Genomic DNA, 17177 nt, shown 5'->3' with positions numbered 1-17177 from the left:
GCAGGGAATTACACGCATGTCGCCTCCTTTTTCAGATTTTTTTTTCGTGATTTCTTTCAGGGCGCTGAATTTGAGGAAAAAAATCAACATGACCAGAATGGGAGACTTTCTGGGACGATAGAGGGCAGCAGACTTACCGGGTAAATCCATTGTTCTCAGAATTATGCGCATGTTCAGAACTACGTAAACAATGGAAATTTACCCGGTATGTCTGCTGCCACCTAGCGTTGGAAAGTCTCCTATTGGTTGTACGAGACCAGACCTCTTCCTTACTCTAAAAAGAATGCATTTAACTTTTAAAAAAAATTCTCAAGTCTTTATACTTCAATGGATTGAAAAGTATTATAGTATATTCAGTTTCATTTATTATTATTTCAAGGTATTTGATCAGACTCAAAGTCAGCATTTTAACATAATTTGTTTTTGTTCAAGTTGAGGTTGAGGTTTAATTATTTAATTAAAAGAAAACGCAAGATCGCTGGACTTTACTTTTCCAGGCATGAGTTTACTGGCCTGACACTAATTATACTGGCCCCAGGCCTGTTTGCTCCATTGTAAATATGAGCCACGTCTGTAAAAACTGTATTCATTTTATTGGGATGTTTTTTTCTTTCCAACTTACATCAATGGCTGACCTTTAGCAAGGACTAACCTTAGCAACCAAAAACACTTCAATTCTGGGAACGGTAATACAAAACATTTCAGTATGTGAATGCATGCACAGCTGTCGATCACATGTACATGAATATGACATTGCACGCAGAATGTTTTTGCATTGAGATCACCACTCCTTGAGTTCTGTGTTAACAAAATCCACAGGCAAATCACTCGGGTGGGTTTCGAACCCACAATCTTTGCATTGCTAGAGCAGAGGTTTTACCACTAGACCACTAAGCTAGCCTGATGGCTGGAGGCAGTTTGAATTCTATGTCAGCAGTGGGTACCGCAACGATCAGATATATGTTAGTTTTTATCAGGGATTTCATCATGGTGAAAAAACCTTTCATCATCCGTCGCTAGGGTGTGGGGTATTAACTTGTATATCACCAGACAGTATTTCCTGTAGGTTTTCCGTGAAACAATTGATGAGATAAAATCACGGTTCAATCATTGATCATGATATTGACATTTTTCGTCTATTGTCATTGGGTGAACGTTACTAAAAACAGGCGGTTAATGTCACATGACCACAATATTGATGTCATGAGGTAATGTTTGTTGTTTATAAACGGTAAATAATGAGGCACTTCTGTCTGTCGAGCAGAAAAATTGATCAATCAGTATTGATCATAATTTTTGTTCCAATTTGGAACTTCAGTCTAGCCGTTTGCCTGCAACATCCACATTGTACTTTAATTAAGAGACAAAACTCTAACGCTGAACCATATTGTTCATTGTTTGAACCTAGAAACTTTTCATGCTCCTCACTGATCAGGGTGCCGCCATCTTGTTTCTCTTCCATTCAAACCATTGTAATCAAATTGAGGCTGGAAGGAAAAACAGTCTGGCACCCTTTCGATGTTATGAGAATTGGAACTATGTTTGCCACTTGGTATTCTGGGAACCTGACAAAGATTACCGCAAGGACTATTCCCTTGAACCCTTCCAAGCCCACATTCCCCTAAAAAAATCATTCAGATTTGTCATTGCTTATGATTATAGTCCTCCTTGTCATTGTATGCATCCGGTATTGTACGGTACATTGTGTGGCGGACATGTCTTGACTTGCCCCTGTTTTACATTTACAATGCCCCAAGAAAAGATGACTATGGCCTGACACAGAGCATTTACATGAATTATTTTTCAAGGTTTGACAGTACTTTTTACATAAGTACTTTTCAAACCGCCGTATGTGACCATATAGATATCGCATAGACTTTAATTTTAGGATGAGTGTTTTCTGCATGACACGACCTCCGAATAGTAAACAGTGAGGGCGCTGTTGTTGCCAGTGCTGACAGTAGAGGCCTGGGTGATGCCAAACGATATCAGACAAACTTTACTGCTATGACGCAGGTATGCGAGCGATGCCGTCTCCCTAAAGCTTAATTTGCATTCTGCCAGACAAGACCCATTGTCCTTGCTCTCTATGTTTTATTAACTAAGAGGGATTCACAGTGCACTTAAAGCTCAAAATAATTAAGGAGATCATGGAGATAATGAAGAATTTATTTATCCATGGACAGAGCATTGAGGAAGGGAATGGAAAGCTCATGATAAACGCCATCTTTACAGGCATCATGGGTTTTGTCAAACCTCCTAATTTTCTACACTGGTTCATAACAAATCATACAAGGAATTGATAAAATGACTGTCTCTTGTATGCGATATGTAAAGGCAGTGGACACTATTGGTAATTTTCAAAGACCAGTCTTCTCGCTTGGTGTATATCAACATATGCATAAAATAACAAACCTGTGAAAATTTGAGCTTAATTGTCCGTCGAAATTGCGAGATAACCATGAAAGAAAAAATACCCTTGTCACACAAAGTTGTGTGCTTTTAGATGCTTGATTTCGAGACCTTAAAATCTAATTCTGAGGTCTCAAATTCAAATTCGAGGAAAATTACTTCTTTCTCAAAAATGTCGTTACTTCAGAGGGAGCTGTTTCTCACAGTGTTTTATACTATCAACCTCTCTCCTTTACACGTTACAATATATCGATATTGTGTCCACTGCTTTTAATCAACATTATGTTGCAGAGAAGGATTTTATAGTAAAGCAAAATGCTACAAAAACTGTATCAGTTGCAACTAAAAAATCAACGTTTGCTACTCAATATTATAAATCTGTGTTTACAAAGTTCGTTCAATCATAATATTTTGCTCTTCAAATAAGTTCTGGATGACATGGTTCCTCTCTTTGTGTTCAGCTGTCAAGAGATTAGCCCTGGCAGCTGGAAGACAAAATGTTGACAAGATTTTCCAGGAAGTACTGTGAGGCATTCGGCATTGTGGATGACTTGTCATCAAACAAAGAGATGGGAGTTCCTCCCTTTAACACCAAAGCTCCTCTTATGACGTCAAGGATTTTGTTGTGCAACAAAAACTTTGATCGAGCGTAACTGACGAAAGATCAATAGCATACTTTGGTAAAGTTAACTTTTATTGCACACAGCTGGATGGGAAACCTTGAAGTGTGTTGTCCACTCTTGGGTCATAGATTGGTCGTTCTCAAGGTAATGCTGATTTGTTGGCGAAATTGTAAAGAAAGATACAACAGGAGTCTCTTGTGAAAGTTTGAGCTGAATGCTGTGTTTACTTGCTGAGCAAACAGCAAAAAACTGTCCAAGGTATTTTCACAAGAACGTGAAATCCAGTCCACGTTTAGCGAGGTGACAGCGTGTTGTGAGCACATCTCTGGCCGCAGCATTCGCAAACGAGCACCAACCCTTAAAAATTTCATGTATGAATCGTTTCTCAGATTCAACTGTTTTGGGCTGGAAAATTATCCAAACCATCTTGAAAGGGAACCCTTTCTCAAAATAGATTATACGATCAACAGCTGCAGTGCTTCTCATCAAAACAGTAAATACTTTGTAGAGTATTTACCATCTATGACCCTACCTTTGAAAAGCAAAGACCATGTAACTTTGTTTACAAAAAGAGTGACCTTATGCATTCCCATGTCTTTCTGGCAGGCGAGATACTACACTGGTTGTATTTGAAATTTGAAAGTACCGGCATAATTTTTAGAGTTAAGTTCAAAATAACAGTTGTACCAGTTTTGAGATGGGCACTAAAGCATCATTACAAGTTGATAAAAAAAAACACAGTGCAATCTCGATTTCCTTTAGGCCTAAGACTATAGTGTATTCCTCCATTGGGTGTATGCAACTTGTGTCTGTAGGAAGACAAGGCTCTGTGCCTCATTGTAACACCCCTTACCAATATTCTGCCTGTTCATTGGTTTAGAGCGCGTCACATGACATGTCTTAGTTTTGCTAGACGACGGCCGTGTGATAGTGCATCGGTTTGCCGTGCGCTAGTTCGAAGACTATCACACGGTGTGCAGTACCCAGACGTCCGTTGCGTGTACGAGGATGATAAATTAATAGTTTGTAACCATTTCGGATTGCACGACACTACATGCAGCACAGTAAAAGTTTTTGCTATCTGTATTCGCGTCGTCCGTGGATTGTAGCATTCAGGTCTGTAACTTAATAGTAGTTTTTAGAAATGTTTGGGGTGTTATAAAACAAATATTGACTGCTTTTACTCGTGCAATGGTTAAAACTATAACTCCCTCGGTGATCCCTGTAGCGCTCTATTTTCCCCCAGCTTCGCCTCGGGAAAATAGAAGGCTCCGTGGATCACCTCGAGAGTCATAGTTTTAACCATAGCACTCTAAGCAGTCAATATTTGTATATTGTCACAGGTTGAATAGTTAATTTGTAATGAATTGAGGACAAGTATTGTAAGGCGATAAATGGTTTTTGCAGTTTGAGAAGAGTAAATTCATTCCAGATCACTTGCTTTTTTAAATACACAACCAATTTGTGAAGATTTCATTACATTGGATAGGCTTCATCACATTTTATTTATGTGGAATTACAGTTTTGTTGTGAGGAATTTTGTGGTGGATATTCTTATCATTAGCCTTATTGAGATTGTAGACGATAGATGAGTGCAATGTTTGGTTTGGGTGTATGCAGACAAATTTACCCAAGCCAAACAGTTATATCAGCTAAGAGGCTTTTTGCATTAGGTGCTTTACAAATTTGTCTTGATTATTATTATTATCATATCTAAAAAATGGCTGAGGGCTTTTTGAAAATTTGTATTGGACCATGTTCTCATTATTGGACTGAACTGTCAAACAAATTACTTCTCTGGAAAAAAAGGGGAAAAAAAACCCATTGAGTTATGAGAATGCCATGAAAAAAATGCCGTTCAGGTAAACAAGTTACACACGTAAGGTAAGCAGCATTACCAGGGTACCTTATCTGGGTCCAATTTCATAGAGCTGCTAAGCACAAACATTTGTTTAGCATGAAATGTTTTACCTTGATAAAAACAGGATTTCCCAACCAAATTTCTACGTGATTTTCAAGATAACCATACAGCAGCTGAATACAAGTAACTAGGAAATGCAACAACATTGAAACTCGGTTGGTAATCCTGTTTTTACCAAGGAAGAAATTTCATGCTAAGCAAATTGTCATGCTTAGCAGCTCTATGAAATTGGGCCCTGTAAGTTAACCCTATCCACAGTCCAACATATCTAAAAAATTACTGATGGTCTTATTGCAGTTTTATTAGGAAATGTTCTCATCCTTGTACTGTGTTTCAATTCAAACACAATATTTCCCTGGACAGTATGTTTAAAATCCAGTGAGAGGGCATGAAAAACCCTACTACTACTACTACTATACTACTAATGCTACATGGTTCTGGTTCAAGCAGGTAAACACATTTAGAAAGTTTGGTCCACATTACCAGGGTCTGTATCTTATCAATAATTCCTTTCAAAGAATCATTGTTCAATTGTGCATTGTTCAGGGTCCTTGCTGTCCAGGCTGCTTTTGGCCTCGGAATAATAATCAAAACACTAGGAGTGAAAGTGTACAGATCAGCTGATAGGGTACACGACAACTAAACAACAAGGCTTCATTACACAACAATGTGTCAACTCTACCCCCAAGGGTTCTATTTGTCAGGCCTTGGAATTCGGGAAGAAGATGAAGTAGGGAGACCGTAATAATCTACCCCTGGATGGCGCTGCCATCTGGTGGTCGGACTCGACCAATAGGATCGTCCGGTAAGGTCATGGGTTGTCTTGGTTTGTATGCAAATTGTGTTTATCCAGAAATGACCAGGCAAGCTCATGAATTTTGTGAAGGATTTCTGATGCTGGTTTGTTATGATGTGTGGTATGAAGTAAACAAAGCTGTGGTCGGTGTCTCCTTTACATGGTGTTGGATGGGGTTACAGGCTGTCCCGACAAAATTCATAATTATTTTAAAGAGTTGTTGTAATCTTTATAATTATTAGCCATGGTAAACCAAGGCTTTGATGCAGCTGTGGCTTAGGCTCTAGCCGTGACTTTTAATTTCAGCATGGGCTAGATGTACATAGGGTTAGGGTTGGGATGAGGGCTTGGGGTTAGGGGAGGGTTGGGGGTACTATTAGGGTTAAAGCTTCATAAAAGGGTAAGGGTTAGGCTTCATGAAAAGAGTTAGGGTAAGGTTTAGGGTTAGGTAATAAGGGTTAGGCTTCAGAAGAACAGTTAGGGATAGGGTTAGGCTTCCAAAAGAATATTAAGCATAATGCGAGAGTTGTAGCTTAATATTTGTGACTTTGAAATCATCAGGGCTCGAATCTGGGGAAGTAATTCAAAAGACCGCAGCCGTCGATATCACAAAACTTTTTCTAACTTAAGACTTATCTTGGGACTTAGGACGAGTCCCAACCCCGCACTGTAGCATGCGGACCTTAAGATTAGTCCTAAGTTAAGACGAGTTACTCATCCTAACTCGAGATAAGACGAGTCCCAACTCTTTGTGAAATCGACCCTGGGCTTGTAGCTCACAACTAAATTTACTGGACAAGAAAATTTGTTACAATCAAGAATCAAAATGAAAAACTATCTACACAGTTTATATTTAAAAATAATTAAACTTGACCTTTTTAAAACAATATATTCACAAGAAGTCGATGGATGAGGCTGTTTCCACTGTTTAAAGCCATTATACACTTTCGGTACAGAAACAAAGAAAAGAAGTTCACAGATTTACAGATAGATTTACAGAAGGTAATGGTGAAAGACTTCTCTTGACATATTGTTCCACGAAATACTTCACTTTTTGAGAAAACATTAAAACAATATAAATTCTCATTAGCAAGAATTACGGATTTATTTTAAACACATGTCATGACACGGCGAAACACGCGGAAACAAGAATGGGTTTTCCCGTTATTTTCTCCCGACTCCGATGACCGATTCAACCTAAATTTTCACAGGTTTGTTATTTTATATATATATAAGTTGTGATACATGAAGTGTGGGACTTGGACAATACTGTTTACCGAAAGTGTATAATGGCTTTAATGAAGTGAAGGGAAGGATGTAATTCAAAATGGACATTATCATTTGAATATTTGGTTGATTGGAGAAAAAGTTTATGCCACCTCTCCAAATATTGTTGTTGTAGGAAGTTTTGTTGTTGGGCGTAATGGGAAAGACCTGCAGGCCTTAAGTTACAGAGGACAGACCTCCATTGCCCTTGGTATTGGCCTTGGTGCTCCTTCAAAAGGTTCCCATAGACTATTAGATTTTCCATTGAGAGTGTATTTTGCAAAATGAAAATGGCTTTGCCCTCTCTTTATGGAACTCTTCCAGGCCTTGCTTGACTCGCTGTAGACCTTATCACGCTGTCACCATCTTGGTCATGTTCCCTGTTCAATAACAGAAATGAATGCTAACATTCATTGCGCATTGCACCAGACTATTATTTCGTCCAGCCTTAGTTTGGTTTACAATGAGTTGGAATGAAGTAAAATCAAGATGACCACACCGTGATGATGTATACAATGTACAGTATTCCATCGGGCAGCAAAAATGCGCTAAGAATGTCTTGCACCAAGTGTAACATGACAGAAGAACAAAAAACTGGGATGTGTTGTCTCCATTACAATTTTATAACGTGACAATGTTTCTAGGGTCTTCCCAAGTTGAAGAGAATGAAATGAAAACACTAAAAGTGTAAACGTGGCTATCTTAAGATTCCTGGGTTCAATTTGAGACCACTATCATTTTTTTCTGAACTTTCGAAACTCATCTGAAAAGCAGTTTAAAATAAGAATCATTTGAAATGAAAATAATTAGAAGAATTTTCACACCTGTTGAATTTCAAGGCTGGTCCTCGTCAGGGGAGAAAATTCTCTCAGTCCATTACACTCATAAGGAAATTAGACCACCACCTTCAATTTCAACATCACTAATCACCTAAAGACCCCATAAGTGTGTCACAACAACAACACAAGTCCTATCATTGACGTTGAACTTCCATGCACTCGAGTCGGTGCAGCCATGCTCTCATTCGCAGCAGGAGAACGTCTGATGGAAGTTATCAAATGCCTCGCAACAATTTAGGGGATTCTACCCCCGCCAATCTGGAACTGAACTTTTCTCGTTAGGGATTCTTTTGATCGATATACCAGGGCAACTTTGGTGCGCCAAACCTGAGTTTTTTGTCAAAGCAGGGGTGATGAAGAATGTATCCAAGGGTGTAAATCGAATCACAGAAACTGTCTGGGTGACGGGTTGCATGTTGTTTCCGTAATTCTCTCTTGTAAGTTGAGACTAAGAATGAGTGGAATGGTTGCCAACTAATAGTAGATGAATTACAGAAAGTTGAGGTTTCTCTTGGGAACTGTGTGAGAGTCAAGCAATAAAAAGAATTGGGTTTGCCCTTGTTTTTTAAATTCAGCCACTTACGGAAATGAAGGTTTTGGGATGGATAATTCATTTGATTTGCTGTCAACAACAGTGGCCTTGAAGATAAAAATAGTTCTTTAAGTAATTTGCTTGTAAACGAAAATTCTGAAAATGCTGCTTCAAAAAAAGAAGAAATAGTACATTTTAAAAGATATACAAAATGTAATCAAAACTTTGGTTTTACAAAATGGCGGACCATGTTAGTTTCACAATGTAAAAGGAAAACGACACAATTTCTTTTTGTGTGGATAATTTTTATTTTACTTTTAATATCTTTCCAACCATGTTTATTTAAAACAAATTTACCAAATGTTCAATTATACTGGTCAGACAAAGCCTCCTCGAGCTTAGAAATTGTCAAACTGTCACCCTGAAGTTCATTTTAGGTAAAGGACGAAAAACACCATGCCTAGCAAGTTTAAAGTTAATGCACAAGTTCTCATTTAAGCAAAAATAATTGTTTTGAAAATGTTATAAATATTGATTTTTTTTTGGTGTAGGGTTTTTTTGCAGAGTGATTTGGCAATTGGCATAAAACCTTCTATATCAGAGATGGTTCTTAAGGTTGGGATGGAACATTGTCATTCTGAAAAGATACTGTTGTTCCTTCTTCCTTGCTTGGTGACAGATTTCTGGATCCCAGCTATAGTTGGGCCGTCCCACGTGGAACTCTTATGTTAGGAACATACAGTCCCAACTACAGTTGGGACACCAGTCCCAACTACAGATGGGACGATTCTAAGGTTGGGACGGAACATTATGATTCTAAAAAGATGATGCAACTGCGTGTTATTTCATCAGCCTCATGCTGCTTTTGTATAAAAGACAAATTGACGAATGGCATCCCACATGATGTAAGTTTTCAATGCACCACAGCTGGAAATATAAACATCTGTTTGAGAAGGAAATTCCATGGAAGTTAATTGCCACCACTCCTAACGAGTTTCCGGTTGAAGTAAACAAAAATATTTCAATTTTATTTGTGTTTGTCCTCGGCGCTTATGTTTAGGTTTATTTACCCTGTGGCTGAAAAAATGCAGAGGTTTGAGTTCATCGTATTGTGTTGTAGTTGAAGGTCTGTAGAGTTGGAATTGGCTATGGCGTCTGTTGCCCTTGATCATGGCCTTGGTTACCTCTCGTCAAAAGTTTCCTGTAGACTGTGACTGTTTAAAAATCCCATTAGCGCCGACAAAAAATAAATTGCTGATCATTTATTACGAATTCACAATCCCTCATTGTGAATTCAGAATCCGTTTTTATTGATCCAGAATCCGTTATTCTGAATCCGTAATTATGGATTCAGAATACGTTATTACCGCATCCGGATTGTCTGTAATAACAAAATAACACGGATTCGCAGTTGTGAATCCCTTATAACGACTTTTGAATCCACAATAACGGGTAGTAAATCTATAATTAGCAGATCGTGAATCAGTAACGATGGATTCTGAATCCGTATTCTATTATCCGGATTGTGAATCCATAATAACCAAGTAGAAATTTAGTAGCCACTTTACGGGCTTGCATAGAACTGGTATCATGCTTTGAAAACAGTAAGATTTTGTAATGAAACCCTTATTTTAAAAGTTCTATCAATCCTGGCCAATCATGCTACCTTTAAATACTTGTGTGGGGGGGGGGGGACTTGTTCAGTATGGATTTTTTGTGCAGAAGCATAAATATAGCTGGTGCACTCCTGCGACCAAGCACAAAATGTAAATATTTAAAATTGTCTGCTGTGTAACACATCAAATGTATATTTTTTCCCTTTCGGTTTTTAACAGCGATCAAAAGTTTAATGATATACTTGACTTTCTCTTCACCTTCCAATTATTGTGATCTTTTAAAAAAGGAAAACATTATTGGACTGACGTTTCGACCCTAGCAGAGTCTTTCTTGGAATAGAAAAAACATACAATGAAAGTGTTTGGCGATAAAGGTTATCTGGAGTTGAATATTAATGCATTTTCCCCCTTTTTTTTTTTAAGTTCAATGCCACAGTGATAAAAAGAGTTGGAATATAAATGCAGGGTCAGGATTCGACGTACTTGAATTCGAACGTGTCACGCACCTTGACTGCCATAGAGGCCAATATTGTGCTATATTTATGAATTATGCATGAGTGGGGATTTGTAAATAATAATATATTAAAAAATTAAGGGGGCTTAAAAGTTAATTTTAGTTTTGTGAACCACTCCTTTTTCAATAAATATAGTCCTTATGACAATGGGCAAACAAATTCAAGTCTCTAATCCTGAGTTAAAACAGTTTTTAAAGCCAGTGTGTTTGATCCTCTTCAAAACCTATTTTGTCTTTGATGAAATCACATATTACTGTTCATTATTTGATACTTCAAATAAAAAGTTGCATCCTCTTAAGGTGATCCCTGACTGCTGCTTCCCAGGTTGTATCAGAACTTGGGTGTGATTCATGGCTACATGGCAGTTAACGGTTGTATGGCTTCTGACTGGCATCCCAGAACAAAGATATTGACAAAAAGGGAGACTGTGCCAACATAGGGCTAGAGCACCGGAACGTTAATCTGGAGGTTGTTGGTTCAAGTACTGCTCTAGTATTTTTTTCAACCCCAAATCTACTAACATTTTTATTGAAAAGTGGAAGAATGAATTTTCTAGTTGGAACTCTCCATGCTTATTGTGTTTGTACATTTTCTGCGGACTCAAAAACTTAACATGTTCAAACTGTGATGAGCTAAAACTGTAAAAAATAATATAAACTCTTTTTGGACCAAGAGTGCCTTCAAAATACCTTAAATATTGAGCCACTTGCTGTTGTAGAATTAAAGGGACACGTTGCCCTGGATCGGTCGAGTTGGTCTTTGAAAAGTGTTGTAACCGTTTGTTATAAAATGCATATGGTTAGAAAAATGTTGTAAAAGTAGAATACAATGATCCACACAAACATGCCTCGAAATTGCACGGGCGGTCATTTATTTATGACTCCCATAAATGGCCGACCGTGTTAGTTCGCAAAGTAAAAGGAAAACCACGCATTTTTGAGGCAAATTTGTGTTGATCATTGTATTCTACTTTTAAAACATCTTTCCAATCATATGCATTTGATAACAACAATTTCAAACGCTTTCACTAGCCAACTCGTCTGATCCAAGGCAACGTGTACCTTACTTGGAGAGAAAAAAAATGATGATCAAGTGAAATGACGTGATATTCTAGCTAGCTTCATCTGGAAATGGTCACTGTGTGAAAATGCCGAGGGCATGCGTAAAATAAATGACGCATTAGAAATTCCTTAAAGAAATTTTATCAAATTTAAGTTTGATAACGGATCAGTTTGTATATTAATTTTGGTTTTACCCATATTAGGTTGTGCTCGTAGTCAGAAACAATGGGCAAAAGTAAATTGATTAATTATTAGCCAGTCTAATTTTTTTTTGCTTATACATTTTATCACCATGACGTTATCGTTATCGAAAGTGAGATTATATTTGAGGCAGGGCCAAATATCATAAAGCCTGTAAGTATAAAAACTTGCTAAGCACAGAATACTCATACTTAATGTAAACTAGTTACCAGCCAAAATTCCATATCCTTGGTAGAACTGGTACCCCGCTTATTTTTTGCTTGCTTAAATTAACAGCTTAAAGAAATTAAGCAGCTCTTGAAGGGGCCAGCCCAATTTGATTGAGCTACTTGAGCTGAATAAGTAGCTTAGCACAATAAAATTATGCTTACCAGAATAAGGTTACAGCCTAAATACAATCTCTTGTGAAACATCTATGACTGGTTTCCTGGTTATAAAAGCATAGCATGTGTTTTGAAACTCTATAAAATTGTGCCCTTATTTGGGTTTTATGCAAATAACCCAACCCAACTATGGAACAAGATGGCTGTCCATGAAATACCTGCTATTTTCATCTCAGGAATTTCAGAAATTTCGGTCTCTACCTGGTGAATCTTTTAAAACAAATATTACGGGGTTCATACACAAGATAGCATTGTTCTAACTACCTAATCACCACAACACGACTTGTGTTCATTTTCCCAACGAGGTTAAACAAGGGTTATCTCACTAAATGAATGATACCGAATACCAGCGCAGGGTACCAGGGTGAATAGAGGCTGTCCCATTGCGAATCTTCTACCAATTTAACAAAACAACGCCAGGCCGCGTTTTAAAAGGGCAAGGACACTGAGGCATTTGCTTCTTGGTAAAGGGCACGCTACATGAGGAAATTTTGAATTTCTACTGGGGCATTTCAATGGCACCAAGGCAATGACCAGGGGGCATCGAGGCAATTGCCTTCAATGCCTCTGTGAAGCATCAGGCCTGCAATGGCATATTGAGTTATTCAGATTTTTTTTTAAATTTAAATATTGACTATCTGATTTGTCATGGCTGAGCAGTGAAACGCACCGGACTTGAGCTCTCTTGTTTCTGATCAGCAGCGTGTGGGTTCAAGTCCTGGTCATTGTGTCTTTGTGTCTTTAATATATCAGGAAATTAACGCAATGTCCACAGATTTACATTTTAAACTTACACAGTTTGAAGATAATGATAGTAGAAAGCTTCCCTGAAAATATTACCTGCTGAGGTGCTGTAGTTTTTGAGAAATGAGTAAAACAATGTCATGAAAATAATTTTCTTCTCAGTGATGATGAGAAGAAAATTATTTTAGCATTTAAAAACGTATTTTCATGACATTGTTTTACTCATTTATAAAAAACTACAGCACCTCAGCAACTAATATTTTAAGGTACGCTTTCTGCTATCATTATCTTCAAACAGTGAAAGTTTAATGTAAATCTGTGGACATTGTGTTTGGTGTTACAAAAAGTACCCAAATCCTTTAATGATTTGTTTTTTTTGACGGGATGCAAAACCATGGGACCTGTGTGTTGTGTAATGTAAAAATGAAATAAAACAGTTACACTTAATCGTTTAAGAAGGGGTTTGTTTCTGGCACTGGCTGCTGAATGTTGCACAGCACCTTGTACATAAACCCTTATAAGGTGATACATAAATCAGTCCCATCATAAATCAAAATCTTGAAAACATGTCTTAAATGTTTTTGTTTGTTCAAAAACCTTTGAGTTTCTTTTTGGTAGATGCAGGCTCTACAAAGACTCTTGTGTTTTTAAAGGCAGTGGACACTGTTGGTAATTACTCAAAATATTTATTAGCATAAAACCTTACTTGGTAACGAGTAATGGGGAGAGGTTGATAGTATAAAACATTGTGAGAAACGGCTCCCTCTGAATTGGAGTAGTTTTCGAGAAAGAAGTAATTTTCCACGAATTAAATTTCGAGACCTCAGGTTTAGAATTTGAGGTCTTGAAATCAAGTATCTGAACGCACACAACTTCGGGTGACAAGGGTGTTTTTTCCGTTCATTATTATCTTGCAACTTCGACGACTGATTGAGCTCAAATTTTCACAGGTTTGTTATTTTATGCATATGTTGCGATACACCAACTGTGAAGGCTAGTCTTTGACAATTACCAATAGTGTCCACTGTCTTTAACAAGCACCAAAGTTCTTGGAAACCCTCACAGTAAAAGTGGCCAAGCTAAGCAAAAACTGAGTGGGGTACTAGTCACATCGATGGTAAATGTATGGTGTTTTGGCTGCTAACCTATTTTTGCTAAGCAAGAGGTTTTTTTGTGCTTATATTTACATGCTGTATAAAACTGGGCCCATGTGAATTGGTCCAATGAGATCCTTCAGCTGAAATCTAGAGATTTGGATATGTAGTTTAGGAACTATTTGGTCCTTGAAAAAGGTTTCAAAGGAGGTTTTCTCCAGGAGCACTTGTAATACCAAGAGACAGCCAAACTTATTTGAGGTGCTACTAGTTGAGTAGTAAATTTCACTAGTCACCCAGGCTTATGCATCAGGTGAATTGGTTCCATGAGATCCTTTTGCTGAAACCCAGAGGTTTTGAGATGTAGGTCAGGAATTAACGTGTCCTTGAAGGAGGTTTCAAAGGAGGAGGCATTCACCGCCATTATGCTAATACAAAGAGACAAGCGCTTGTTTGTGGCGCGCCTAGTCCAGTAGTAAATTTCACTAGTCACCCAGGCTTATGCATCAGGTGAATTGGTTCCATGAGATTCTTTAGCTGAATCCCAGAGGTTTTCAGATGTAGGTCAGGAATTAACGGGTCTTCGAAGGAGGTATTCCCCGCAGCGCTCTAATAAAAAGAGACAGCCAAACTTATTAAGAAGATTTTCTTCTCCTTGATGAAAGGATTGCGTATCCATATTGCGTGTCTAAACAAGACGTTAAACATAATATACCAAAGCAGTCAAATAATGAAATCAACTTTTACCAGCAGTCGATCCGCCTAATGGGTAACTTTGTAATTTGGGATTGGGTCAGAGGCCGCGACCTCTGTATCCATACGAGGTCATGGTGTTTGTTGATTTTGTTTCTTTCCATGGTTGTCACAGGGCTGTATGCTTCGTTTTTGAAAGGGCAAGGGCACCAAGGCATTTTCTCTTTGGCAAAGGGCACCCTATGAGGAAATTGTAAATTTCTACTGTAACATTTCAAGGGCACCAAGGCAATGACCAGGGGCAACGGAGGCAATCGCCTTCGTTGCCTCCGTGAAGTATCAGGCCTGTTGTCAGTTTTGTTTGGGAAACAGTCGAGAGATGAGTTTGGAGTGGGACCATTTCCATATATGGAAACATGTGTTGCTTTAAAGACACTGGACACCTTTGGTAATTGTCAAAGACCAGTTTTCTCACTTGGTGTATCCCAACATTATAAGCATCAAATAACAAAACTGTGAAAATTTAATCTCAATTGGTCATCAAATTCACAAGAGAATAATGAAAGAAAGAAAAAAACCTTTGTTGCATTACTTTGTGTGCTTTTTCAGATGCATAATAAAAGGCTTCAGCTGAAGTCTTTTATTATTGGAGTGAGAAATTACCTCTTTCTCAAAAACTCTTTTACTTTAGAGGGAGCCTTTTCTCACAATGTTTTATACAACCAACAGCTCTCTCCATTGCTCGTTACCAAGTAAGTTTTTATGGCAACAATTATTTGAAGTAATTTCCCAAAGTGTCCAGTGCCATTAAAACCCAAGCCAGTCACATTTTTCTTTCTAAGTTTATTTCTTTGTCTAAGATATAAATGACCTCGTGTCGCAAAACAAGAGGATAGGCTTGGCAGATTAAAAGGAAGCTACATCGCTTCTGAGGCCTACGACTTTACAGCTGATCAGCTGATTTCTTCTTTGTTCTTCTTTCATATAGAGTCCTTGAAAACTGAAAACACTGTATGAAGTTCTGTGTGCCATGAAGTGTTCTAATTTTTTTGCAAAGACAAAGCTAAATGTCTGTTGCTTGATGCTTGTCTTGAGAAGCTTGTCTTGAGTTAGACCGGGGTTTACACTTTCTCTGTGACCAAAGGTCCTTAGCTGGCCCAATGGTATAAATCTTGTAAGCACAACAGCATCTAATAAGCACAGAATAATCTTTCAAAGACTCCATGCAAAGTCATAATATTAGTTTCTGTCAAAATAAATTCTTGTGATCAATAAAATTAGTAATTTTTTGTGATAAACTAACAGACAAACCTATACCAGCTTTGGAGGGAGGCAGAACATTTCGGACATCAAGTGGCACATGCTCCCTCCATCCCCCCCCCCCCCTGTTTATGTCACTCCTTTGTCCCGCAGAAAACTCCTGAAGAAAATACTCAAATCTTTCCATGTTCAGATGAACATGTGCCTGTGAGAATCAACCCTGATTAAGGAATCTTTCCCCCGATTACGTTGATTGTAATTTTAAATCATTTCCCTGATTGTTGGCAGCTCTGATACCAGTGCTATATAAATAAGGGAATAAAAGGGTAGCTACGAGTTCTTTAACAGCCGTTTAAAACCGGCAGGGTCGTTGCCGTGAGATAAAGGGCCGAGCCGAAGGCAAACTTTGTGAAGAATCGGTTTGATGCGCGTGGGTTGTGTGTGTGCGCGCGCTTAGAAATGGATTATGCGCGCGCGCTTAGAAATAGATTACGCGCTGTTACTAATAGCTAACAATTGCGCGTTCCGCGTGATGATATTGGGGTTCGCGCGCGCCGGACGCGGAAGCAATAGGTGTAGAGAAACTGTCTGGGGTATTAATGAATTGAAAATAATCCCTAATAGGAATGCACAGTCAGAGAAGCATTTTCAGATTTAATTTTGGGGCATACGAACTGGTATCTTTTTACATAACCACTTTACTTGGAAGTGAAATTTTTCTCTCAATGCTTTATACTATCGAAAGCTGCTGCACAGGTAGGTTTCAAACCAAAAGTTGTTATTTCCATTTATTTTAAGAGTGAGTACCAAACGTATACCTTGTGTTTAAATCATGTACAGGAGAAGAAGTCTGAAGCATCTGAAGAAGAAGAGGCAGTGAGTACTCCTCCAAGCTCCGATGGAGAGAAAGAAGCCTCAGGAGGCAGCGACAATGAAGAGGAGGAGGAGGAGGAGATGGATGAAGATGCATAGTGAGACAAAGTGAAGAAGTTTTAGTGTAAGATTCCCGGGCTCGATTTCACAAAGAGCCAAGACTGATCTTTTAATCATCATCATTCGGTAAAGACTTGTGACCATGGCTGCCTCGTCCTTGACGCTGTTAAGATTTGTATCAATCCTAATTGTTTGTTTGTTTGTTTGTTTGTTTGTTTTGTTGTTTGATGAATCTTGGTGCTTTGTTAAATCGAGTCTTGATGTTTCAAATTGTGGTTAGGTCAGGGT

At 38.2% G+C, this 17177-nt stretch overlaps 1 protein-coding gene across 1 annotated transcript in view; it reads left to right on the top strand.

The window, feature by feature from the left end:
• The window catches only part of LOC117290077 (FACT complex subunit SSRP1-like), a 51380-nt gene extending 34452 nt beyond the window's left edge, over positions 1 to 16928 (top strand). The window contains exon 16 of the mRNA XM_033771325.1: positions 16797 to 16928. Within this exon, the coding sequence (XP_033627216.1) occupies positions 16797 to 16928 (132 nt within the window). The remainder of the gene's footprint in view (positions 1 to 16796) is intronic.
• Positions 16929 to 17177: the final 249 nt, after the last annotated feature.

The sequence above is a fragment of the Asterias rubens genome, chromosome 5 (assembly GCF_902459465.1).
Source record: "Asterias rubens chromosome 5, eAstRub1.3, whole genome shotgun sequence".
NCBI lineage: Eukaryota > Metazoa > Echinodermata > Asteroidea > Forcipulatida > Asteriidae > Asterias > Asterias rubens.
Note: the sequence above shows the minus strand (reverse complement) of the source record. Positions and strands in the feature narration are given on the sequence as shown.